The 27,456-nt window shown below is 40.2% G+C and overlaps 1 protein-coding gene across 2 annotated transcripts; it reads right to left on the reverse strand.

Moving 5' to 3' along the window:
• Positions 1-3,484: 3,484 nt before the first annotated feature.
• On the reverse strand, positions 3,485-26,031 carry PANX2 (pannexin 2). 2 transcript variants are annotated; one of them, XM_026081500.1, is made up of 4 exons: positions 25,771-26,031; positions 24,929-25,229; positions 5,778-7,229; positions 3,485-3,843 (listed from the first exon to the last, which is right to left on the reverse strand). In XM_026081500.1, the coding sequence occupies exons 2-4, from the start codon at positions 25,152-25,154 to the stop codon at positions 3,485-3,487; spliced, it is 2,037 nt and encodes a 678-aa protein (XP_025937285.1). In that variant the 5' UTR covers positions 25,155-25,229; positions 25,771-26,031. The 2 variants fall into 2 exon arrangements, 1 of the variants encoding a protein (XP_025937285.1); XR_003256013.1 differs by lacking the exons at positions 3,485-3,843; positions 5,778-7,229 and adding exons at positions 14,833-14,917; positions 15,366-15,498.
• Between the last annotated feature and the right edge of the window lie 1,425 nt (positions 26,032-27,456).

A 27,456-nucleotide genomic window follows, 5' to 3' on the forward strand; every position in this document is an offset into this window, starting at 1 on the left:
GAGTCATCTGATTTATCAAATTGAAACCATCAGAGCAGAGAATAGGCAGATGGAGTTAATAATGTCATTCAGATTTAAAGAGATATTTTAAAATGGGACTGCATCTTTCCATTATTTTGGTCATTAGTTCAGATAATTTCCTCTGAGTAGGACACAGACATTTTCCTTTCAGTCCTCCAACAAGATGATGTTTGTTATGTGCCTTCATCAGTGATATCCAGCCCACATTAGCCAAGACTAAGTTACACTCACTCTCTGCTTGCTTGCTCTATTAAATGTCGTGTCTGAACCACCGTCCTGCATTTATCAAGTAGATAGTGTGTAAGCATTCGCAACTTTGTGTGCTGTATATCCACAGCTTCCAACTTGTGAAAGATGATGGTGCAGCAATCCTGTAACACAGCAGGGAAAGGTAAGTAAAATGGTAATTCTCTGACTTTAGTTTGTTTCCTGGTTTGTTCCCAGGGATGAGGAACTATATGCTTTTCTTTCTTTTTTTAAGTCAGTCTAGTCTAGTGTGATACTGATTTCTAAAAGAGTACCAGCAGATCCTAATTCAGCAGAATTCAGCAATATCACTGAGAATGACAGTATGTCCACACAGCCTTGATCTTGAATGAATCAGGGGCATGTGCAACTTTACTGGACAATCATTCCTAGGAAACACTCTTATTATATTGGTATGTATATCTGCCCAAAAATCCAGCCCTGCATTTTTTGTGTCATGAAGATCCACTGAATGTAGCTATTTTTAATGTACTACAAACGGAAGTTTGGATCCTTACCTTTTTTTAGACTTAGTGGTATATGCATATATGGGTATATAACTTTAGCTACAGGCCAGCACGGTTGACTTTTTGCTCAATGATGTAAGATACCAAGCGGAGAGCAAACAGGCAACCCCCAAAATTGCTTCATGCATATATAACATTGTCATTTGAGTTATTGCAAACAGGAAGAAATTCAGCACACAGACTTCAGACACTTGAAACTACAGTGGCATAAAGGATTTGCATCTCTTTAAATCTGGCCTCAGAGTCCTATTCTTTCACTGTTTTTATTAATGGGTTCCTGATTTTCTTGAGACAATTTTCCATAATTTTTCTAAATTTTTACAGGCATTTAAGAAGTACTGAACTATAATGGTTTTAATTTGCCTGAAAAACTAGTTCTAACTGCAGAATTGCATGTCCGTGTGAATATAAGATAGTAGTACATTCAACTTACCTCTGAAGTCTTGATGTGCTGTTGATTTCAAATGAATCCGAATGGGTGGCAGTTACTCATCAGGCAGAGCAGAGACCTTGCTTGCGGTCGTTTCATGGGTCAAACTCCACTCTTGGGGTCTCTAGCTAGAGAAAGCTAGTGTACAAGGGGTAGAATTAGGCCCTGACTATGCAAGTGCATATTTGTAGTTTAAAAACTTCACGCTGCTTTAGCAACTACTTAGGAAGTCATGTATGCAGAGGACAGTGACGCCAAACACCCTGGAGTTTGTACTCTAATGGGTTAGAAGAGAGGAGATTGATCTGCAGCCCTTGAGCCACAGGTAGCTTGTAAGCAGCTCAAAACCTTGCCCATCCCAGGGCTATGTCACTTAGAGGGCTCTGCTGGTGTGAGGGCTGCTGGGTACGTCAAAGTCCTGGGCTCTGCAAGGGAACAGTGCAGCAACGGCTATGCAGCAAGCAGCTCCCAGTCGCCCAGGGCAGAGCTTCCCGGGCCCTGTCACTCCCAGCCCACTCATGCACCACTGAGACCTCTGGAAGTTACAGTCACATCCGTCAGCTGTTCCCAGAGCTCCCTCTCAAAGCTGTGGTACATGTCCTGTGCTTTGCTGCCCTTTTGGTACTTGGCTTTTCAGGCCAAAAAGGTTGGGCATAGCTGAAATAATATATGGGGGAATAGTGGTTTTATATGTCCCATCTACTACTACTAATAGAATTCCACTTGCTGTAGGTAGTTAAGCTAGGAAGTAGTACACATTAAAATATTCAGAATAATATGTATTTATTTTCAGTGCTATTTTCATTAAATACTTGTATCATATATCCATGTCTGAGGTAATAAATTAAAAATAAATTCAAGATTTCAGTCCCGTATTTGTGCTGCATATTTTTTCTACCATTATACATAATTTTGAAGCAAACACACATAGTCCATAATTTTGAATGCAGCTAGGAATATTATTTTAACACAATCACTTTTTGTTTCACTATAATTTTGCTGAGAATGGTTATTGCATGATACACTTTTAATAGATGTTTTATTTATACTAGAGTTTTCTATTAAATCACAAATATTGAAGTTACAGGAAGATGGGCATGAAGATGTGCTTTGAGCCAAGGAAGGCAAATATTGAATCAGAGTGATAGCACATACTGCAGGATTACTGTCTGCCTGCGCTAGAATCTGGATCCAGCAAAGCCATTTCAGTATGTGCTTAACTTTAGACATATGAGTTGACTCAGTGACATCCATGGTCTTAAGTGTTTGCTGGATCAGGGACTAGCCAAGTCTGCAGACCTAAATTCATAGACTTTGATAACTGTGTGTTATTTGAAGAGTTTTGCTGGTTTCATATTTTGTAAGGTATTTTGTAACAACCTTTGTAAGATTTTTCATATCAGTGAAGCACCCATGAAAGTTTCTAACCTGGTTCATAAATACACTATGAAAAAATAAGCAGCTACAATGACTCTCGTCTACCCATTTTGTTAAAAGCAACACCTGATTTGAAAAGTTATTAAAGTAATTTTTTCCCATGGTAAAATATATTTAAAAAAATAAACTCTTCATTTCATCATCTTCCATCAAACATATAAGCTTGTTAAAGGGCAGGGTATACCTCAGGTATTCTCATTTATAAATGCAAGAAATTGACGTATATCAATTCTTTTTGCACTTAAATGCTGGTGGTAGTAAGGCCCTTTAAGCTAAGTCTCCATCAAGCTCAACAGTAGTGAGCTAAAGAAACAAACAAAAATTTTGCTTGCATATAACTTTTTCATAATGTTGAATTAAAAAAAATCCCCTCTGCTTAGAAAAAACCTCTTATTTAACTGCTGCCATTACAACAGAAGATACACCTCACCTCCATGTTGTTTCAACTTTGATCAGTGATTCTGAATACAAAGGATTTAAATGCTCACTAAAATTACTGTGGCATGACATCAGACTCTTAATGTTCAGAAGTTGTGCTAATTCCCATTTAAATCAGGAAGCTATAGTTTATAGTTAGAACTAAGGGTTGTCTTGGTGTTGTAGGTGTATGTCCACCAGATTTTCTTTATTCTATTTTGCAAATGACTGACAGTGCTCATGATGTGATTCTGGAAAACTGTTTGGTATTATTACCAAAAGCTATAGTCTGTATGCAAAATTCTCCATGCTCTCATGCAGTGAATTGCATTGCTGGGGGAACCACGGTTCGCACTGCAGTGGTCTGGGGCCTGGCCATGAGGGCGCAGCTGGACAGCTGTGGTCTTCAGTACTCCACAGAGCTCACTATTGCCATTGGTTCATCAAATGTGGCCAACCTTATCTGCTTTGGGGTAGGGATGGAGAGGATTTCCCCTGTGTCAGTGGGTGAGTGGATACCATTGTCTATTACGTTTGAAACTTCTTCCTCGTGATCTTCATACAGTGTATTGATGTGCAGCAACGGGTGGGTTGGGTTGCAGTTCAGTGCAGGTGTTGGTTCTGGCTTGACTTGATTCAAAGTCATACTTGTAGCAGCAGGTGTGGCTATGTGGTTGTGGTTACATGTGACAAAAGCTCCGGCAGCAGGCACAGTTCTGCATGTCTCAGATGAGTATAGGATCTCCTTCGCAGGATGAGGGGTGTCTAAAAGAAAACAAAAAAGCCAGTAAAAAGATGGGTAGTCTTTCACCATCCTTTCCAATCCATCACAGAGTAGCGTCCTGAACCAGTAAGTCATTGGCAGTTTTGCCACTGATTTCAATGGAAGACCCATTGAAAATGGGTCCAGACCCCAAAATGAATTTTCTTGGGGCCTTTGAGAAATCCAACAGGACTGTTTCATAACAATAGGATTGTAAACTCAGGGAAATAGGACAAACAACAAACAGGTTTGGTAAATCTCACTCTCTTTTTATGCATGCTCATGCTTCCATATATGAATGGTATTTTCATAACACGAACAAAAAGCAACTGAAAAGTATTTTTCTTCTCCTCTATGTTCTGGCGGGTGTTTTATAAATGTTATGATTTAATGTTTTGACAAACAATATGAATGCTGAAATCCACAAGATGGAATACAAAAAACTGGTATTTTCAATGGGAAAAAATAGTGGTTACATATTGTAAGCCACTAGTTTTTAGAAAGAACTCAGCAATTTGTAGTTAACTGATGTCTCTTTCTAGAATTTAGAGCTCTACCTTACCTGATGGACTGTAATGTTGGTCTAACTCAAAAGCAAAGCTGAATATTTTTAAAGGGAATGGGGAGTTTAACAGAGCCCCAAAACTACAGTAATTATTTTTTGCTCTTAATGTAAAATATTCAAGCGCTAATTTAGATCAAGGTAATTAAGACCAGAAAACCCCAGTAGTTTTGAGGAGTTGAAATCAGAGCAGGTGACTGGCTACGAAACACTGTAGAATAGCTCACATGCACATTGGGGAATTGGAGGGCTCTAAGGGAGCATAAGGATTTGGAAGTGACAGAAACTTTTATACCTCAAATCACTTCTTTGCTGGGCAGTGGGGTGACGGTAGCTGTCAGTCTGTCGAGGCCCAAAGGGAGGTCTTAGCTTGTAATGAGATGAGAGCCATTGCTTTAAGTATGTACAAAGTTTTCTATAACTTCAACTGCATAGTTCTTCTTTCTTATGTCAGTAGCTTACAATAATAAACAAGAAGATATCTACCTGTCTATCAGTTTATCTTCTGTTCTGTTGCTGTTCTTAGTGCTTACATGGCTTGCCCCATCATCCTAGCATCTCACAATCTTTGATATATTTGGAACACTCCTTTGAGGCAGAAAAGGGATAGGATTTCCAAGACAGGCACAGGGGACTGAGGCACAGAAAGAGTGTCTCCTGTGAGGCCACACAGGAAGTGAATAGCAGAACTCCTGAATCCCAGACCAGCACCCACATTTCGGACCATCCACTCTCTGGTCCATACAGAAGACAAAGGGCAATTTAAAATGTCTCTTGGTTGAAAAACAATATAAATTATCTGAGTTTTAATCCCTCAGGTGACAAACACAGGCCAACCCCTGAGAACTGGTAGTTAAGGAGGATTTTTTTTTACAGGCAGCTTTAACTCTCTTTAGCAGTTTCAGGCAACATTCCTAAGAAGTGGCTATTGCTGGTCAGAGTACTGGGACAAGTGGGATTCCTGGTTTGATCTACCATGGCCTTTTCTATATGGCTTGAAATTAAGGCACATTTGAAATATTCCAGGTGCTGGTAGAGCAGGAAGGGTATCATGGAGGCCAAATCCTCCTTATTTCCTTGGCAAAGGCACAACCACATTCATAATTGTGAAAATCTGTTTACATTTGGAAAATTACCTGCACAAAGAAGGGAGGCTGTTTTCTACAGCTCTACCTGTAATACTGCTTATACTCTATATAAAATGTATTCAGACAGAGAGAAGGAAAGAGAGAACCACTACTTCTGAGGCCTACAAGTCCTAATATTATTAGCTATTCCAAAATCTAGTAAGGTAGGTTCAGATGATAAGCTTTGAGTTCAGATTGCTATGAAAATTATGGTCTGTGGAGGTCATACTGGAGAGACATACTGTACCTTTGAGGGAGGAGGTGACGTGTACTATGACATTCTCTTCCTGGTTTAAAAATCCACCCTCTTGGCTTTTTGACGTAGGCATCGAGGGGATTGCTTGAATCTCTGGCTTGGGTTTTTTACTACTAAGTATATATGGATGAACATCCAAGGAAAAGTGTCGTGTGTGTTTTTTTTCAGTACTTGTACTTGGGATGGCATTTGACTCGGTTTTATGGGCTGATGATTGCTGTGAGGTTTTTGCAGTGGACTCTAACAGAGGAGCTATAAGGCTATCAGTTGCTGTTTTTCTCCGCACAGGTTTAGGCTTTTCAGGTTTATGGTTTTCAACCTTCATAATGGCTAGCTGCTCCTTGAATGGCTGAGGAAGTGGATTGGTAGTTGGGATCCATTTCATCTTCTTTCTTGGTCTCTTAATGATGAGCTGTTCATTAGCATCGATGTCTGCTGGATCAACACTTGGGTCTATTGTTTGGATCCCTGAATCACGCATGGTTGGCGTGGCATCGTGATTGGACTGGGCCAATGCTGCAAGCAGCTGGCGTACCACATTGTCATACATCAGATCACTTTCATTTGTAATGAAATCCAGACGGTTTAATGATTTTATGTGGTCCCGATTTTCATTACAAAACATGGCCAAAATATTGATGTCACAAAATTGGGACTTCTGCCACTGTTTCTTGGTCTTTATTCCAACTTTGTTTAATTTATCAAATATGAAGTTGGACTTGCGAAATATGAAGAGATGGATTAAATTGATGAGGATTATCAAGTTCATAAAGCAGAGGAGAACAATATCTACACCAGCAATAATCCGTTGCAGCTGGACAGATGGCAGTTTACAGTTCACTCTGATGTGCAACTTGGAGCTGCTTGTTTTGTCTGGAGGCTCTCCTAGTGCACACGTAAATTCATTTTGCTTCTGTGTAGCATAGTAGGTGGATAAGTATGTAATTGGTATGATGCTTAAAAAGATGATGAATAAATGTCTTGCAAGATAAAGCTTAGCTAAAAAGTTACTTCGTCCTCTTCTTTCCAGGTATTTCTCAAACAAGTTTTGTTCGGGGCTTTTTTCTTTCTCTGCATTCTCAATAATTTCTCTCTTCTCTCTCTCAGTGATGCCTGGGCCTTTGGACTGGATTTGTTTCTCTATTTTTGGTGCCCGCCCTTCAGCTGCACGGTGGTAACAATTGTCAATCTCCTGAAGCAAAAAATTAAGCTCGGAAGTGAGTCGAGTGGAGGCCAGAAATTCCCAGCCCAGAGCTGGAATGTACATTATCCCAGCAAAAGCCAGCAGTGCATAAGGTAGGAACTTATGCTCAAACAAGGAGGGCCAGTGGCTGGCATCAACTCCTGGCAAAGCATCTTTTAGTTCTGTCCAACAATATCCTCTGGCATACAAGGCTTGATCGCGGGTGAAGTTGTGTGGTGTATAACAGTATATTGGCTCCTCTGTATAACAGAGAGAAAAGTCACTGCTGTGCATTTAATCTACAAAAGGAGCTCTGGAAAATAAACATTTCAAATTACATCAATTTTATTTTTCTGTATCTTTACATGACCACTAAGCCCACAATGTCTACTAGACAGCTCAGTCTACATACAACAGCCTTTGCCTCCAGGCAAAACTATTTACCTGGAAGTTTTATAATGAACCTGAGCTATAAATGTTAGTGAAAATTACGTATTTTGGGTCAGTTACCTCTCCTAGAACAATATCCTAAGAAACTGCAGCCTAACTCTGGGAAGCTAAGAGTCTTAATACTCTTATCCACTATACAATAACTGAGAATGTTATGTTAGAATATGTGCAAACACTGAAAGGCTCATTTAAGTGAAATTTAAGGCCCATTCCAGCTAAATGCTCTTCTAAATAGTTAGTTAGCTATAGCTGCAGGCAATATGTTTAATCCTTATTAACAAAGTCTGCTCATTGGATAAGGTAGAAAAAATTGCAACTTAAAGGCACATATGCATTTAGTCAACTGTATCCCAGCTAACACTTTCACATTCAAAGACAGAATCTGGTCTGTTAACTGTATTTATCACTGTGAATATTTAATTTTACATTTAAATATGTAACACTGTTTTTTACACAGTGTACAATTAAATGATGGAAATTGCTGTCATAAAGTATTATGGATCAAGAAAGTGATCAGACAAAATAATGGAAGGAAAAGCATAGCAAGGATTATTAAATACACAGATAGTGATGCAACTTTTCTCTCAGGACATCTTTAAGCCACAGGCTGCTGGAAGGTGGGAGGGTTTATCAAAGGAAGTAATACCATATGCTTGTCTACTTTTATACTCCTTCCTAAGCATTTGCTATTTGCTGCCATCAGAGACAGGATATTGGGCTAAAAGGATATTTGTCTTGACCCAATAGATAGATTATGTTCCTATGTAATTATGTTTTTCTAGCAGCAGACATGAACATAATGTGGAAAAACTTGTGAAAGCTAGAGTGGTATTAACTGCTCAAATAGCAATGACTATTATCAAAACATGCTTTCCAAACAGGAAGACTGTATTTTAATGGTAGGTAGAACAAAGGGGATAGATTTTACAGTTTTCTGGTATATCTTTAAAAATTTTCCTAATGTGAGATCCACAGGAAGAGGCATGTTCCTTTTTGAATTTAGAATGGCTCAAGAACACCAAGCTTGTTCCAGTTCTGAACGCAGTCTACAATTCAGATCAAGAACAGCTTATTGAAGAAAGTGGTGGTACTGTTCTCTTAATAATACAAATCATTAAGATAAATAATAAAAAGACATTTGAGAAAAATAACTAAAATATTAAAAATTAACAAACAGGCAAAAAATCCCTAATCCTTTTGGCATAATAGAGAACTCCCTACCAGACCAACTGCTTCTCATATTCAAGCAAAACCAAAGCATTTACTAGTGCTTTGGTGAAATGTTAAGGTGTAAACATATTCCCTGATCTGCTTATGTGCTGAGCCACCCACCAGGTCTGCAAAAAAATTGCTTTTCCTTTTGAGCGATTCAGTGAAGATTCTTTTCTAAAGATATAACCAATTTGGACAGAGTTCTTAGAATAAATGATACTATTCAAGACAACATGTAACATAAGCCCCATATATTCTTTAAAATCACTTTTGAAGACTACTTCAAAATGATCTAGCTTTGACCTTTCTCGGAGAAGAGCTTAAAGCACTCTAATGTTACACAACTTCCCATTTAGTCTAATTTTTGTATATTTACAGCCATCTATTACAAGAAAAACACTGATTGTCTTCAGTAATTGCATACTGCCCCATTGCTGGCCATGAAGGGATGCATACAAAAAATTTCAACTCCTACTGTCAAAGAGTTACTGTACAGTTTCCCAGGAGACAGAGTAGATTCCTATGTGAAAATGTTCCCATGGGGAAAAAAGGCAAAGAAGCTTGGAGTGTTTCTGATAAGCAGAAATATTTTGAATTGGGTGTCCTTATGCCTATCGGAGCCTGCCGACATAAAAATAAGTTTCCTGTGGCATACATGGGTTCATTTCTCCTGAATTTCAGCATCAGAAATACTTGGGAAGACTGCATGTAAGCGTTCATACAAAGCATCCACATGGATTATTTTTGGATTCATGTATCAGTTGCTACTACCAAATAAACTGATCAATTCTCTTCACTGAGGCCTGAAAAGCTGAGGTGACTCCTGCAAAAATTTTAAATATATAGCAACAATCAAAAAATTATTTAACTCATAAATAAACAAAGGAAACAGATCAAAATATTTTAACTTAACGTTTATATTTATGTTGGACAGATTGCTTAGATACTAACTGCACTCTGTTCCTTTCCGCTGTTTCCGTGAAAAACACAGCTCTGGTTTGGACTGAACGGGTTAAATAGAGGCTATTTCAAAAATGGGGTTGTCCAGTCCAGTAAAGAAAGCAAATGCCATTTTACAGCAATTTGTTTGCTTTTCCTCTGTTAAGTATTTTCATTAGCTGTTCCCATTACCTGTTAAGTTGTGAGAAATCTGTAATTTATTGGGATGGATAAGCATGGTGTTCCATTCTTATTCGATGTTTTGTTATTTACTCATGCTAGTCTAATGTTTTCTGATACTAGTCTAATGTTTTCTTTGCATATTTATTTACTTTGATGATTCTCTTTATGAGCCATGTAAATACTAAGATTCTTCAGATGAAACTCTATCCACAGTGAAGCCAGTGGAACTTACTGAGATGGGGGCAGGGTTACAAGGCAATTTTATTTAAACAAGTTTCTAAAATGTTTGAGCCAAACTCACTGTCAGTTAATGATGTCACTGATTTTGGTAAAGTTACTTCAGAGGTGAGTTTAGCTTAACCTTCTCAGCACAGGACATGACTCACAAAACAGCATCAGCCTTGGGAAGCTTATTTATCTAGACAACGAAGAGGAAAGGAAGGCCCTTCCAGTAAGTGATTCAAAGAAAGAGCCCAGTTTAGCCATCACCTCTCTCTCTCCACTGACTACAGAGGCTGTCAAGCCAGACTGCCATTTAAACCTGGTTTAAAGATTAAACATAGTTTAAATTGACACTTAAAACATCAAGTTTTTGTGAATATTCCTTCATAGGTGGTGGCAGCATTTTACCATGCATTTAACCAAGCATCTAACACCAAGAAGGTGTGTAATCCTATCATAGGAGGGTATGAACCTGTTTCTCCCCTACTGCAATCTGTGTCAGTCAGGAATAAGTAAAAAAGAAAAGCACTGTGTCAATAATTAATCTTGTTTGTTATGAAAGACAGCAGTAACTTATAGCTGGATCTCAACATGAAGATCTGATGAGGATGGGGGAGTAATTCTTAAGTTTTTCTCACACATACAGCTCTCACTTAGGTGAGGGCCTTACTTAACCCACATTCAGTTTCAAAAAGGCACAGCAGATATATTTTTTTCTTTTACAATGTTCTCTTGATAGGTAAGTAACATCTATGTTGATAGATATGTAACATGAGAGTGTTACAATCATAGCTCTGATGCTGGATCATGCAATACAAAAAAAAATATTTGCTTTTAACTTTATATTCATGAATATAGAGCATTTCTACGGATACTCATATTTGACCCTGAAAATCCTAAAAGCAATTTGAGAACTTTCATATAATCACTCCAGCCACCATGAAATGCAGCTATCCCCCATGCAAGACTGGCAGATTAACTGCATATGGCAGAATTATTCAACTGCATAGGAAAAGACAGTAGAGTAAGATGCTGTAAGGAAAGTTTTTGCAAAGCTTAGGGGACATTATTATGGCTGAGGGGTTTGGTCTCCTTCTGAGTGTTGTCTACATTTGAGCACATAAGTACATCCATCCCGCCACTCTCCTTGAGGACTATATTCTTGTGAGCCCAGACAGAAATTCCTACAGCAAAATGGATAGTAAAGTCATCATTTCCAAAACAATCTTTTGCTAATTCCAAACAATAATGAAAAGAGTGTTCAAGGCACAGATGTATCTGTGACTTGTGCATGCGTGAATCTGCAGCCCAGACAGAAAATAACAAAATACTGCCTAACTAACCTGCCTTTCTTATTGGGGGCTGGAATGCTAAGGAGCCAAACATTTCTGTATTAAATGTAATGGCCTACTGCAAGATTATCAGTGCTGATGTTCAGAGTAAAATTTCATTAAGTTCAAAGTCTGAAAGTCTGCCCTTAGGTCTACCTACACAAATTCACTTACTACATGCCAACAGATCAAGCTCAACACAATTGTTCAGAAAAAAAAATCACTTATAATACCTAAGGCCAAATCCTGCCTTTAGTAATACCTACCTACAGTCACTGTCATTCCCAGGAATGTTCCATTTGAACAATTTTTAAGAGAATAAGTAAGTCTGTGCTAATGCTGTGCAAATAAAACTACTTCATTGGGGGAAAAAATCCTTGATATTAATATATTTTAAAGTATGTTATACTTTATCTGATACTGACTTGGGTATAAAGATGCATACTAGGAAGTTTAGCCTGCCTTTTTAGCTACTGTTAGCCCATCACAGCAGCACTACATCAGATGTTTTCAACAGTTATACATGAATACATTTATCCTGCTCACTGTGCACATGAGTAACTTCTAGAAGTCCTCAACACTAGTCTCATGAATAAAGTATGGAGGAGATCTCACCCAATTTTGGGGGACATACAGACAAGATGAAATAGTCAAAGTAGAATTATTTAGTCAGTGTTTAATATAATTGTGTTACGTCACTTAAAAAGTTAAAATCCTGCGACAGCTAAGCTTTCTCATATGCTCTACCAGAATACATTCTGTGCCATCTCATCCCATCAGTTTAAGAAATACTTAAGTGGAGAAAAAAATGACTTGCAGGAAATATTGTGGCACAAAGGGCACACTTAATGGGAATGAATAGAGGACACGGTTGGGAGAAGATAGCTGAGGTAAGGTCTGTGATGAATGAAGGGGATGTGCTCAAAAAACTCTGGCTTGGAAAGAATCTAAACACACAGTATGGGGGGAAGGAGTGAATGTAAACTATGGAAGCTAGGAGCTGCCCAATCTGCTGACTTTTAGTAAAGGCTCCAGGAAATGTTTGTGGGCTTTCAGCAGGCATATGCTCCCTTGTCTACACTCTGTTCCCATCCCAAGGTCAGTCACCTTCTTTCACTGAGTCTCCAGCCTCGATATACTTCAGCAGAATGAGGGGCTGTGGTGCTGAGGTTTGGGGCTGGAACCCCTGTGAAAGTTCAACTGCAAAAATCAATCTCAGATCTGGAAATGGAGTTAACAACAGAAAAATGTGATAACTGCTGTTTTAGACCATTGCATCAAGTTACACCCCAATGCAGAATCACATTCAGACTGGAAGGAACCTTGGATCCCACCTTCTGCTCAAAGTAGGATGAACACCAAATTCAGATCAGGTTTGTCAGGGCTTTGTCCAGTCTGAAAACTTCCAAAGATGGGGACTGCACAAACTCTCTGGGCAACCTTTCCCAATGCTTGACTGTCCTCAAGATGAATTTTCTTTTTAGGTCACATCTGACAAGGATGGCTCTGATTTATGCAGGAGTCACTTCTTTCACTTCTGAGAAGTGGCCATTCCCAAGAATGAATGCAATGGCCAGTGGCATCAGGAACACTTCAGGTGAAATATAGCTAGAAGGCTAGCATTACAATATAAATGGCTGGAGTTCAGGTCCCAGTATTACATCTCATCCGAAGGAAGAGGTATCAACAGCACAGTCCACCAAGGAGGCTGCATGTGTGTGTGCGTGTGTATTTGCCTATAAAAAAAAAATTAACCTAGCAAAGTAAAAGTGAGCTCGTGTACAGTACATTGAGAAGACACTGCCAAGACATGGTCTAGCTGGTAGATGTGTGTCCTTCTCCTTTACTCTGTCTTTGCAAAAAGTTCAGTTTTTACAGGTCTTCCTGGAAAAGAGGGTGAATTTTATCTAGCATAAACATTCATATATCCTTTTAAATAGAATATAACAATATCAACCTCTTAGAATTCAATAATGTAAAAAAATTAGGCCCTCCTCCTGAAAAAGACTTAAGTGACTTTATACACTGAGCAGTTCCTTTGAAGCCAATGGGATTACTCACAGTGCATAAAATTAAGCATGTGCATTTCTCTTTGAAGGACTGGTGCTATAGGGGGTTCAATTTCAAGCTTCTAAAGTATTATTAGAAGCAGTAGTCAAAAGTTATTTGAATAAATATGGAAAATATATTTAAAAGGCTTTCAGTAGATCTTGAAAAGTAAAAAAAGAATACATTATATAATATATATTATATTATAATATTCCCAATGAAATAAAGTACATTCACCAAAAGCAAACTATAAACCATAATAACGAATTGTGTATGTCTCCTGTGACCTCCAGCTATTAGAATTTACTCTGGAAAAAGAAAGCACACCTCATTAATCTTCTGGCTAAATTCCATGAATTCAGTATTCTTCAGCAATGATTCAATAATGTAGGAGTAACAGAACTATTTTCTAACAGCAAACAGAAAAAAGAAAAAAAAAGGAACCCAGTTTTCAGAAAAAATATTTGAAAAATGAAAAAGCTAAAAATCCTTGTGCAGACTATTCCAAGACAGAAGTACATGTCTCTTGTGGAGATAGCTCTTTAAGATCTGAAAGTAAACAGCCTGACCACTATGGCACTAGACTGGGTGCAGGCAGTAGAGATGGAGCTTAGGTTCTGAAAAACAGGCTGCCAGACTTCCTAGATCTTCCAGTTCCTGAGCAAGCACTTTAACCCTCATGCCCTGACTCTATCAGACAGCCTCATGCAGAACTCCACTGGGGAGGAGATACTGACTCTAGAGACCTCAGTTAAGTGTCTACACAGATTCATCCTGAGTCTAGTGCTTCCCACCAGTTGGCTTTCTGCCCTCTTGAGCAGCACTACTAAATCATCCTCATGAAGGCGCCCAAGCTGCCTATGAAGAAAAGCTAGCATTTCAGTCAAGTCCTCTAAAGCATTCTTTGGAAGGTCCTCTCCACTGACCGTAAGGAGAAATTCAGCACTTAGGTAGGATATCTGAACTTCCCTGCTGATCAGATGCCTACTACTTGGGTGTGGCAGTGCCAAAGTTTGGCACCTACAGCAGGCAGTCGGACTAGAACCACAAGTCAACAGTATGTATGTATGTAAATACTTCTACTAAACTTGCTCGTGTTGAGCAACGAGTGCAGTCAGAAAAAAACAAAGGCATTCAGCTTCCTATAAGACCAAGCCCTCACTGGGCAATAGTAAAGAAGCGTAATTCCCTTAAATATGGGGCACTACCACAAAGACGCTTTCTTTTATTTGGGTGTACGTATATGCAGCGGCTAAAACTGAAATGCAGAGTGTTTGACTCTTGAGCACAAGTTTCTAATAGCCAAGATAAATGAGAAGCTTTCTGAATTCAGCAATAAATGATAGTATTTGACAAGAACAGTCCTATCATACTGCCCTTCCCTACATTGTCACAATTGGGCAAGCAATCAGACATACATACTTCATTCACCTTGGGTACTAAAAAGAATGCACAAAAAAGCAGGTAGCAAAAAGTGTTTATTTTGAGAAACAGATGTAATTTATTTAGTAGTTTTCAGTATTTTTGAAGGGAAAAGAAGAATGTCCTGGATCCTCTTCTCTCTGGAAAAACAGAACAAAAACATTCATGTTATTAAGGTTGAAAATGTAGTCTAAGAAAGTGTAATGTTTTCTAAACAGTAACCAGATTTTCCATCCCAGCCAGAAACTTCCATAAGAATATGTAACTCTCTCCTTTGGGTGTGATTTTAACAAATGCTCACTAATATCCAAATTAGTTCAAAGCCAAAGGAAAAACTCCCTTAATTTAACAGGTTTATTTCAACTACTTTATTTAAAGGGTATTTAAAGGTTAGAATATTAGTATAGCATGAGGATGGATTCCTGAAATTACTTGTGTATATCAACTGTAGTCATACAGTCCTATTTAACTCACTGAGTTTACTCATATGAGTAAGTAAATAAAGCATTCACAGAACTAAGCCTTAAGTTAGCAATCTAATTATTAAGTATTATTACTTTTATCAAAATAAAAAGACAATACCTTTACCTTTGTTAGGGAATATTCTTTCCAAATCTGAATATAGGTTCCATGCCCATGAAGTCCTCCTAAGGTACAAATTTCTCCATGATCAACAAGGTAAGGTATAGCCTTTTTTGCTCACTTTCTGAAACCACTTGTCCTGTTTAAGAAAAAAATCTTAAAAAGAAAGTCCCTAAAAATGAGACAGGAAACCACTGCTGCTTGCAAGTTTTAATGGCCCATATTCAATAAGGCTTAGTCATAATGGATGAAATGTAGATAAGCAGTTTCAATGACTGATAGGTAACTGGTTACCCACATGGGTAATTGCAATGTAAGGACAGCAGTAGATGTCCCCATATTTACAATTTGGGGTTTTTCCCTTGCAGGACTGCTGCTTGAACTGCATGTATTTTGGATCTGCAGAGTCACTAGATTAGTAATGCACTTTCCTAACAGGTACATAAATTTATAGGACTATATTCATTGTATGTAATAGACATTAGCTCTTTTAAAAATAGCTAGTACGCTGAAGTGTCTGCCAGCCTAATTCAGGAAAGAAAGATACCTACTCCTACTTAGTTGATTATGTGGAAGTCTATGGGAGAAGATTATTTCAGAAATGGCAACTGTTATGCAGAAGGTGCAGAAACTCCCAAATGAAATCCCTTAGGCTGCTCCTACAGAGGAATGTTTCCTCAATAATGAGCTAACATCCATCGCGTGATGGCCATGCAATATGGTGGTAACATCATTGGAAAGAGAGTTTATTTATAGTGACTGTGCTGTTGAATCTCGTTACAAGCATTTCTTCCTCTGCTAAACATAGCTCTGCAAGAAAACAGAAAACACCTGGAAGGAAATGACATTGCTTATATTGGTGCCTAAAGGTATGTTTCTGTAATATAACATTACTTTGTATTATGTTAAGATTAGAGGGAAGGTTAGATATGAATTTAAAAGAATGCATTCATCAAAGTCTAATGAGTGAAATTCAGTTATGCAGGTAGCCCTACAAAGAGATCTGCATAATAATTACTTCTACAATGAATAGTCCTAATAAGAGGAGGTAAGTGGAATCTTGGTGATGCACAGATCTTCTTTACAAGGGTAAAAGCAATCTTGTAGGAAAATAAATGTTTTAATGTTATCAAAAGATCAAAACGATATTTTGGGTTAATTCTAAAATTCCCCTCCAGTAATGAAACCTCAAAATAACTACACAGGCATTCAGATAGTGTGATAATGCAGACCAGATTAACACCTAAAACAAACTGCAAAAGCACATAAGTGCCAAAGTGAAATGAATTATGAAAATTCAGTGAAACTAATGATACATAGACAATTGTGGCTTCTTAATCCAAGGGTCAAGTGCAAAATACAAACACAGGAAACAGCAGGTTTGTTCTACTGCATTATTGTTATTTAATGATTAGAAATGATAAAGACGGCTTGTGTTAAGTACCTCTTGGCATATATATACTACCACAAAAACTTCATATTAAAAAAGAAGAAAAATGCAAATAATTAGCTCATTAAATAATTATGTTATTTTAACAGCGTAGTAATTCTGAGTCAGAGATGACTGGTCTTCTGTTCTTTGGAAAACTGGTTCTTCCACGTATAAAAAAAAATGGATTTTGTAAAGTATCAGAGCTGTGCTTGATCTAGCCATGAGCATCAGCCCCCAAGGGTCCCAGGGACTCTGACAGTTCCATTGTGGAAGTTTCCTGCCCTCCTGAAAGAGGTCAAAAATCCTGCAGAAGACAAGGTACCTCAACTCCAAAATGCAAAAATAATTACTTAAGTATATAACTAAAATGCTCTGGAAATAGTCACTGAGCTCCAAGCTGCAAAAATACATTACATATCTCAGCACCTGGCTGCACTGCTGCTCTTGTTAACTTCTTATGAGTCTGTATGATAGGTATGGTGCCAGTCAAAAACAAACCAACCCCCAAACCTTGCTATCATAATGAATTTTGTATTTCCCAGTTCTAATGCAAGAGTATAACATAGGACTGGGACAAAATCCATTATGATGGAAATACCTGCATTCATTTCAGCATTTTTCTTATAATAAAACCTATACCATTATGTGAAACAAAGGGAACCTCTACAAGAATCATGCCAGTCTACTGTGAAATAACCTAGTTTTGTAATTAAATGTGTATACCTACTGAAACTGCTCATTGCAGTCATTTTTAACGCTGACAAAACCCAAGGAACTCCATGATGATATTGATTCTTCTTGAAATATTTCACAGCTCTAAGAAACAATACAAGCTGAGGTTTCTTCTAGAACATGGATGCATAATTTCTATCTAGTTTAGTGACAAAAAAGCCTCAAAATCCTTCTGGATAGCTTTGAAAAAAAGCCTCAAACTTGCTACACAAGGTTTCCTCCTGACTAAGATGAATGAATTAAGCAGTGTTTAAACAAAAATTTTTCTGAACATCTATTCAAATTAAGTTATTTTAAAATATGTGTTAAGATAAACCTCATCCATGTTTTGGATCTCTTCATGTATGTGACACTGGAGAAGATGACGTGTTAATAGTGCAGGCAGGGTCACCAAAGTACATATGAGAAGAAGACGATGTGTATGTATCAATGAAGTTTTTGAGAAATGGAACTCAAGACAGAAAACGTCTGTGGCCTCTAGAAATTACAGTGGAATTATTTCAGATGTGAGGTTCATGCATTTCCTCAAGGTTACCTTTTTATTTAACACTCAACTGGGTAACTGCAAGTCTTTAACTGAGTCAAGCTCCTGACAAGTGTGTGTGTGGGTGTGCGTGTGTGTGGTGTAACTGCCCTTACTCTCTGGGCAAAATTCCATCAGCAGTGCGAACAGACAGTGGCCGAACCACAGCCAGCCTGTGGCTGCTTGTACAATTTCAGTCCTTTTAAACACATGTAATACTGAGAGACTCCTTAAATTCTCATATCACAGGTAATATCACCTCAGAACCAATTTCTGCATCTAACTGTCCTTATGCAAATATAACAGAATCTGGCCTCATACTTTTAGCACTAACAATAATCATTTGGAAAAATGTCATCCTCACTTTCCTACTATAGGCTGCTTTAAGTGCAGTTAGAAAGAAAAAATGGAAAATAAGCTCAAAAGCCATCTAACAGGTAAGTCAGGTAAGTGAGCATATGTAAACGTGCTGCCTACAACTTGAAACAGAAATATGAATTAGAAAAAATTGACTGGAATACAAAATAAAATCATTTTATAATACAGAAATCCTCAACATGTACTGCTTTAAACATACTGTAGGGTGAAATGTATAAAAAGACATTGAACGCACACATATGCTGTACTACACAGTGAAATAAGCATTGCTTATGCACAATGATTACAAATTAGGAAATAAAACATAAAACTTGAACTGACTCATCAGCCATTCAACTTACTGTCTCCTTCCATTACTTCCTCATGAGACTTTTCTAGCAGAAGGGTGTAGAGGGCTGAGCTACGTAACTGCTAGGAGACATAGAAATACAGTATGTATGAGCAACTTTTTGGTATTTTGTAGGAACTATTTTAAAAACGTAGCAAGAAAACCTATGCCAAAGCTTGGCTTTTGACTAAAGTATAAAATCTTGACTGTTTTGCTCTATTTTAATGAAGTATTGGTGTTTAACAGCTTTGAAGGGAAAAGCAAACATGACTGCAATATAGAAAGAACAATTCACTGCAACTAAAAGCACAAGCACAAGGCACTGTACAAGATGGGTACGATTTAGCAATCCCTGTAATTGGTCACATCAATCCCAAAGCTTTTGAAAGTCTGGGTAACAACACACTTCAATCCTGTGAAGACCAAAACATATTCTCCTTTGGGGCCCACCTCTCTTTGGTCCCTTAGCAGAAAACCTCCCACAGACATCACTGATACTGTTGTTTCTGAATGCAGCACAACACTGAGCAATAATATTTAAAACACTTAGTAAAAAAATTAAATGATGCAAACAAACTAAGCTGCTCATAATGAAGACCAAGTATTTTTTACTCTACTGGGTTGTAGAACAGTCTCTTGGAATTTCAGCAAATGTCATGAGAAGTTTCACTATAAAAGGCTGCCACTTGCTGTCAGTAGCATTGTTGCTGGTCATAGAGGATAGAAAGCAGCACTTGCTGATGAAGACAAGCATTAAATATCCAACAATGTCCTACTCATGGCTGTGGTTTGGTGTACTGGTTCCATGGGAAAAATGGGCAGAGCAGATGAAAGGATGAATAAAAACATGGGACACAAAACAGATCCACTTCAAACTAAGAATGAATGTTACAGTCTAATACTCTGCATTCTAGGCCTTTTAGAAAGTAAGTGAAAATGGATATGTGTATCTTAAAATATCTGTCTCTTCTGATCTAGATCCAAACTTCCCCAACAGGACCATCTCTTGATAGAAGATACTGTAACATCAAATCTAAGAACAATTGCTGAACACTGCTACAGACTATGGCTGGACTGGAACTACATATCTTAGAGCCTCAGCTACTAACATCATTAATTAAAGTTTGGTATTTTATCATTTTTCAGTAAATATTAACTTAATATGGAACAAGTCTGCTTTAGCAAGAAGACACTTTAAATAATTTCTTTATAAAGAAATTGGAAAAAAAACAAACCCAAACCCTTTATCACGTGAAAGAAAACAATCCAGCAGGCTCCAACACAGCTAAAATGTAAGAAGAAAAGTGACAATACAAAATCAAAACTCTCCATTGATAGATTATTGGTGGTATTTTACTCTTGAGTTGCACAGGTATAAATAACCATTCAAAGTGCCTAGGAACAACAAGGCTTCTGTATGTAAAATCTTCAGATATGACAAATCAAGCCTCTGAGGAATCAGATACAAGCATGGACCTTTTAAAAGGACCACATATGAATTTGTGTGAATGCTGCAAGCAGATGCTTAAAATTATATACGGTATGACTAGGATCATGCGACTGTTCTGACAGAAATTCAAACATCTGAAAGGGTCCAAACATCCACATATTGGCATTCATATTTAAATAAATAAATTGTTATCTTTAACTTTAAAGTAGTAATTTCTGAAAGAAAACATAACAAAATCAAGCAAATTCCCTTGGGCCTATCAACTATGCACATTGTTGTTCTCAACAAGGACATCCCTACTGGAGAGGTTTCTTTGAGCCTATACTGGCTGTTGTAGGCATTCTTCTAATCCGAACTTGGAGCCCTATGATTTTGGAAAGTCGATTCCATTTAAATACTGTCCATCCACTGAATCAGAGAATCATGTATCCAAACCTTTCCTCTTTAAAGTAAAGGCCAACATACACTAGCCCTTAAACACAAGATGTCCTAGCTTTGTATGACGTCTGTCCAGGGGGTTGGGGGGGTGAGTTTTAGAAAGGGAGACAGCATCTTTCTTCTCTTGTGGGTGCTCCTTTGGGATATAGACTTTCTCTGTGTGAGGAAGCTGACTATTGTTCCCAAATGACTCTATGAATATCTTATGCCCAGTATAAATATGGCACATGGAAATATTTTATTATTTCTAGGAATCACACTGGTTTGCTTGAAAAACATTAAAAGAGAATTGGGAGACTCAGTAATGGTAGTGTAACAGGTTAGCTGAAGGACTTTCTCTTGTGAAAGCAAGTCTAGAGGTGCAAAGAAAGGCAGTATTCATTCCTTTGCAGAAGGGCCTATGCAAGAAGGAACCTCACTTCAGCCATTAGAGTTAAATCCTGGTCCCATTGAAATCAACAGCAAAACTCTTACTGACCCCTATGCATCCTGAATTTCCCTCTCAGGAGCAAGTGATGTATATGACTTACACTTTCCCTCTGCAGAGAGATGAATTTCACCCCCAATGCACTGTCATCTAGTAGTGAAGTTTGGAAAGAAGATTTCAGCTCCTGATAAACTTTTGATTACATTACGGATTCTCTCATCCGGCAAAAGTGAACCAAGGATGACAGTCTGCTTTTTTTACATCAAGTCAGACCATAAGGATACATGTAATGGAAGAAAAGTCCGATACCTAATTTAAAGTCTTTTGTAATGTATGAAGTTCAGCTAGATTATGATTTATTCAGGAAATCAACATTTGCTTCAGATCAGTACCTGCTAAACAAATAGGTCTTGCCTTTTATGTTACTAAAATTACTGAAACAAAAAATCATGGTTTAATTTCTCAAAGGTGATGTAAAGATCAGAACACTTAAATATGAGCACAAATGAATCACTTACATGAATAGCAAATGTGTTACCTAAACAAGCACTTTGCCGATGGAATTAAAACAATGTAATTAAATAACTTTATCTTCACCCACAGGGGAACTCTATAGTATATAGTATAATTATATATATATATATACAATATATATAGTATATAATAAGTTATACAATAGACATAATAATCTTTATGACTGTTAATGGATTATCATCTTTTAAATAAATATGTCTACCATAATACATTCTTTCTTTTTCTTGTGTTCTGAGACTGAACTGTGATTTCATATATGTTTCATAATAGTCTCTAGGCCAGAAGGCTTAGCGTTGCACTGGGATACCCAGGCTTACTGTGATAGGGTTCCTTCTGCACACTACCAGTGCAAGACGCACAAGCTGCTCAGTCAAGTAGATTTTACTACACTTGTTCTACTGCTTTGTACAGGTGATTTTGACTACTCTTTAAACTCAGCTTGATCTTACTACATAAACGCCAAGGTAGATTAGAAGTATAGAGGGCTTTATGTCTTCTACACACTAATCATGCAGACGCTTGATGCTAAGTTAAGGATAGTGAGAAACCACTGCTTTTTGATCACTACATTAATGTCTTGAATGCACACACATTATTCTAAGAGCTTTACCAACGAAGTTTACTTAATATGGGATAGAACCCAGAAAGGGGTATTGTTTTCAGTTTAGTGGCATGGTGGTGGCTTAAATGGCTTGCACTGAATATCATTAATAGAAATAGGAATAAAATAAGCATCAGTTTTTATTTTCTAATCTGAAGCAGTAACTGATGGCACACACACAATTGGGAAGCTACTATGGTATTCACAACCAAAGGAGCAGTAGGAAAAGCACTCAATTTTGCCAGCAAAGTTCACACTTTTCATACGTATTACTTAAATTGCACAGAGGGAGCTGTATCCAAAGCAAGAAAACAAAATTAGATTCTTTAATGATTAGTGGCAGTGCATAGGTGAAACACAACACAAACTGCAGATCAAGAATAAACACGTATTCAGCAGGATTGTTGTTATTACTATACTTAACTGTTTCTGGACAAGTTTAGCTTAGTGAAGAAGTCTGAGTAAATATTATCTTGGTAACAGAGAAATTATGACCTGATTCAGGTCACGTTAAAATTAGTAGGAGTTTTGCTCTTGAACTCAGTGGAAGCAGGATTGAATTCCCTAATCCTGGGCTCTTTGACTTCACCTCAAAAAGGAATTTGCATAGTTTCATCAGTCCCTTACAGTGTTTGTATTACATTCTCTTGTCCGCTCCATTTTTCTCTTGTAGAGTATCTTTTTTTCCTTTTTGTCATATTTATTTTCTAACTGTAGATTATCTGAACAACCACATGACACCATATGAGAGAAAAATGTTGTCCTGCAGTTTTCCAAAGGCAGCTTTCCAAAAGCTTTAATGCTTTGTCCTGTCAGGACATCACAGGTTACTGCTTCATAATTCTAGGGTCAAATTAGCATACAAAGTCTGTGACTAGGCTTAAATGATTTTGCTTTTGGTACTTCTGAAAAACAAATTTGGTACATTTAAGGTCACAACTGTTATCCTAGACAGCAGTATTCCACAGCATAAAATAAACCCGATTGCAGGAATATGGGCAGATGCAAGTAGTGAGTAAAATCAGTAGACTTGCATATACCTGTGTGGGCCATAGTTGAGACTTGCGGAGGGACATCTATTCTATAAAACTCAGTCTCGGACCTGCAGTTTCCTCCACAACCTGCTCTCTGAGAATTTGTTCATATGGAGCACATTACTGCTATCTACACAAGCAGTGAGTCCTGAAAGCATTTCTGTTAGGAAATCCACACTATGGAAAGGCACATACATGAAGGGGGGCCCTTTCTTGTGCCCAAGGTTATCATTAGAGATTCAAACCTGCAAATCTCATACAGTATGATGGCACATACATAAGTATACACCCACATGACCTTCTGAAGGATTGCCTTTTTATTACAGTTTACTTCTCCACACACCAAACAGAAGAAGGCAGCCAAACACTTCTGCATTCTACACTGAAGATCTGTAAAAGTGACTCTGCATTCTGACTTTCAGTCACTATAAGGAGACAGCTTTCAGAGGTTCAACAAGCTCAGCACCCCCTGAAAATCTGCCCTCTTTAAGTCATCTCCAGATGACCACTCACAAAACAGGTTCTTACCACTAACTGTTGCTGAAGATCTTGAGCTGTAAATGTTAAGTTTAAAAAATGAGGTACATATTTAAAATATTTTAATTACAATTAAGAAAAATTTCCACCAAGACTCTATGCATAAGCAGATATTCCTCCAGGTAGTGTAATCACATCTCATAACGAAAACAAGGATACGCAAGTATTAGAAGTTGATCCCAAAGCATGGAAAACAAGGGTCTGATTTTGATATGCTTAGTCCAGCAGAATTCTTACTAAATACTGCCAGTTCCCACTAACCATATAGGCTACAGACTGCAAGGTCAATCCTGTATATTTAAGTGCTAGTAATTTCACAAGGACCTTCAGTATGGAGCTTTAGGGCACCTTGTGGCAATCCAATAAATGCAGTCACAATCTAGTAGCTCCATTCATCAGGCTGATACTTCACAAACTACACACTATTCATACCCTGTGCTAATGACCTGAAAGTAGACCTAACAATTTACTGGGTCACTCATTTTCAAAAGTTCATCAAGACTTAAAACTTCCTTCCTAGACTGGAAGGCCTCTACACTGGCTGTGACAGGCAATCAGAGTGGGCTTTTTTAAGTGTAAAAAAGCCTGTATGCAATATGTAGGCCTTTAACTGGGACAAATACCAGTGATTTCCATTATCCCAATATGACAAAATATGTATGTGCCTGTATGTAATCATTGCATCAGTCTGTATAAAAGCATCCATCTTTACCTAGCAGGCTAGTTAAACACACATGTTGTGCATGCCCGAATTAACATTAGGAAAAATGCTTAAAATCAGCCATGGCTCAGCTCTGGATCCATCTAAGATCCACCTGATAAAGTACATAAATTCATACAGGGCCACTCACACTGGCTGCCAGCTGTCACAGGAAAGTGAAAACTCCCTCTGCTCCACAGAGCTCCCTGCAGCGATTCTGGGCTGCCCGCCGAGCAAAAGGGGCCGCGGATCCCCGTCGCTAAAGGCAGTGCTGCGAGGACGAGGCGTCACGGCGCTGGGGGCCGTTAGGATGTGGCCCCCCGTGGCGGGGCCGCCCCGCCCGTGAAGACGGCCGTTAGGGAGTGTCACCGCCCCGCCCGCCCGCGCGCGGCCGCTGAGGGGCGGTGCCGCCGCACGGGGCCGGGCAGGGCCTGGCGGCGGCCCGCTGCCCTTACCAGCGAAGTTCTTGGTGAAGACGAGGGTGACGAGCAGGATGGGGATGAGGACGGTGCCGATGGTGACCACGCGGTCGAACGGCAGCTCCAGCTTCAGCTGGAGGAGCAGAGCCGCCAGCGCGCCCGCCTTGTCATCCTGCTGCCCCGGCAGGATGAGCTCCTTCAGCTTCTCGCCCGCCAGCAGCGCGGTGGCCATGTCGGGGTGGTTATCGATGATGTGTTGCATAAGCGGCGGCGGGCGGCCTCAGGCCGCCGGGCCTCCCCGGGGTGGGCGGCTTGCTGCGGGCACCGGCCGCCCGGCCTGCGGGGACAACACCGACAATAGTAATGGCAGGGCCGCGGCCGGCGGCGAGCCCGCGGAGGTGCCGTCGAGCTGGTCTGCGGCAGCGGCACCATCTTTAGGTCGCCGGGATGCTGCCCCTGCTGAGACTGCAGTTATCCCCGGCATCCTGCACGGTCCTGCGCGCAGCTCTGCTGCCGACAGCTGCCTTCCGAGGGCATGCCCCGACCCTCCCCCGCCTCCCCGCTGCCCTCGGGAGAGCAGTTGCAAACAGGCCGAAATAATGATGCAGTCAGAGGAGTGCAGGAGGAAATCGTGCGGGCAAATGCAACCGGAGTCAGGCAGCGGCAGCTGTGCGATAAAATGCAGCCTCTAAAGAGCTCTGCAAAGAAATGTCATGAGAGGCGGGCAATAAAAGGAATTAACCAGTGACAGCTATGCAATTAAATGCAGCCTCCGCTTTACAATTCATGCTATATAATAGGAGTGAAACAGTCATGCAGTAAAGAAAAACTGGAGCTGCCTCTGGTAAAGTGCTGCAGACAAGGAAGAGGGCATTTACCTGGCAACTTTGGTTTCCTCGGTTCCCAGGGGATGGTGAACAAAACGATGACTTGTAAATAACAGCGGAAGCTGCAAAAAAAACTTACACTGTACCTCCCTGCCGGAAAAAGGTCCCTGCACCTCCCCAAGTAATAAAATAGCTCCGGGTTCGGGGCGGGAGGCGAATGATGTACTGATGCTTGTTATTGCAGCGGGTGGCTGGCGCTTGCATGGAAATGTCTGTCTGCACCGAGCAGCAGTAACGTGCAGAGCAATTCAAGAAGGGGCTTGCAGCAGCAGCCGTGAGGAGGAGGAGGCGAGAGCAGCACCGGAATGAACTGCCTGAACGCAGAGGTCCTTTAAGGTTTTGGGGAGAACATCTGGAGCCTGCTCAGCTGGAAGCAGCAGCAGGGCGGCTGGGCGGTGCGCGGCCGGCCGGAGGCATCGGTGCAGGCACGATACACAGAGCGGCTGCAGCGCGGGGCGCGCAACACGTTTCGGCGGCGGCTCGCGGCAGCCCGGGCGGCGGCAGCGGCGGCAGCGGCAGCGGCAGCGTCCCTGCAGGAGCCGCCGCGCGGCCGCACTGCGCATGCGCTGGTGCCGCTCTGGGGGCGCGCGGGCGCCGGGTCCTGGCGGGGGCGGGCGGCCCCGGCGTGAGGGGGGGGGGTGTCACGGCGGCCTGTGGTGGGTCTCTGTGGGGAGAGGGGCGCTGAGGCGGGCGAGGAGGCGGAGGGACGGGGCCATGGTTGGGGGAGGGGAGGGGGCTCTGCGGGTGCCTGGAGGAGCCGGGAGGGGCGGGCGGTGACCCCGGCAGGAGAAGCCCGCGGCTCCCGTCTCCTTCCCCAGGCTGCCGCGTTGCGCGCAGGGGAGCCCGGGCCCCGGTGCGGCGGGGTCTCTCCAGCGCGGGGGCTAGGCTGAGTGGGGTGGTGGTCGGGGAAGAGCGGAGACCTCCGGCCGAGCACACTGTTCCCTGAAGGGACGGCTGGTGGACGCTGTGGGGATTAGGTGCTCCTATCAGAAACCTTTCCAGCTGCTCGCTTTTTAAAGCTTATGTAGGGTTAGTTACACCTGATTTAATAGCCTAAGGGTTAGAGAGCTTGTCTAGAAATCAGGAGGACAGCTCTCAGCTTACCTCGGCCTAAAGGGAGTCAGACCTGTATCTTCACAGAGGCTGACCTGTCTGTCTCTGGAATAGGCAAAGTATCTATTATCCCTCTCAGCAAAAGCTGGACCACAGTGCATCGAAGGACATGCATGCTGCATCATAGCCAGCAGCAATGGCAGTCAGACAGAAGATCCAGGTCCCAGTTCCTTATTGCCAAGTTGTTTATAGACTATATTTAGCAGTACTTAGGTGAAAATGGGAGATACTCCTAAACAAATATCTCTGACATTTTTCTCAAAGGTCTTTGGTTGTCATCTGCAACGCAGCATGACTAAGGCAGAGATTTTCATCCTTGCCTTGAAATCTCCCTTTCGCCAGTGAAAATACTATGATCCTGCTTGTTATTCAAGTTTAACTGTTGCATGCAAACTTCAAATCATACTCCTCTGTAGGGGTGCTTCCATCCAGACAGGGATGTAATGAGCAAGGCAAGAGGGATGTCCTGCTGACAAGAGCCCTGATGAAGAAGCAGCCCAGGCAGCAGACACAGAGCTGTCATTGCCACTTGCTCCTCAATAACACTGAGAGAGGGAAGGTAGG

Source organism: Apteryx rowi, unplaced genomic scaffold (assembly GCF_003343035.1).
Source record: "Apteryx rowi isolate R43461 unplaced genomic scaffold, aptRow1 scaffold_550, whole genome shotgun sequence".
Classification (NCBI taxonomy): Eukaryota; Metazoa; Chordata; class Aves; order Apterygiformes; family Apterygidae; genus Apteryx; species Apteryx rowi.

Coding starts and splice junctions, on each gene's coding strand:
- PANX2 (XM_026081500.1), bottom strand. CDS start 25,154: ATGCAACACATCATCGATAACCACCCCGACATGGCCACCGCGCTGCTG. Junction 7,230..24,928: donor CTTCACCAAGAACTTCGCTG/GTAAGGGCAGCG, acceptor TCTGTTATACAG/AGGAGCCAATATACTGTTAT. Junction 3,844..5,777: donor CGTCACCTCCTCCCTCAAAG/GTACAGTATGTC, acceptor GTTTTCTTTTAG/ACACCCCTCATCCTGCGAAG.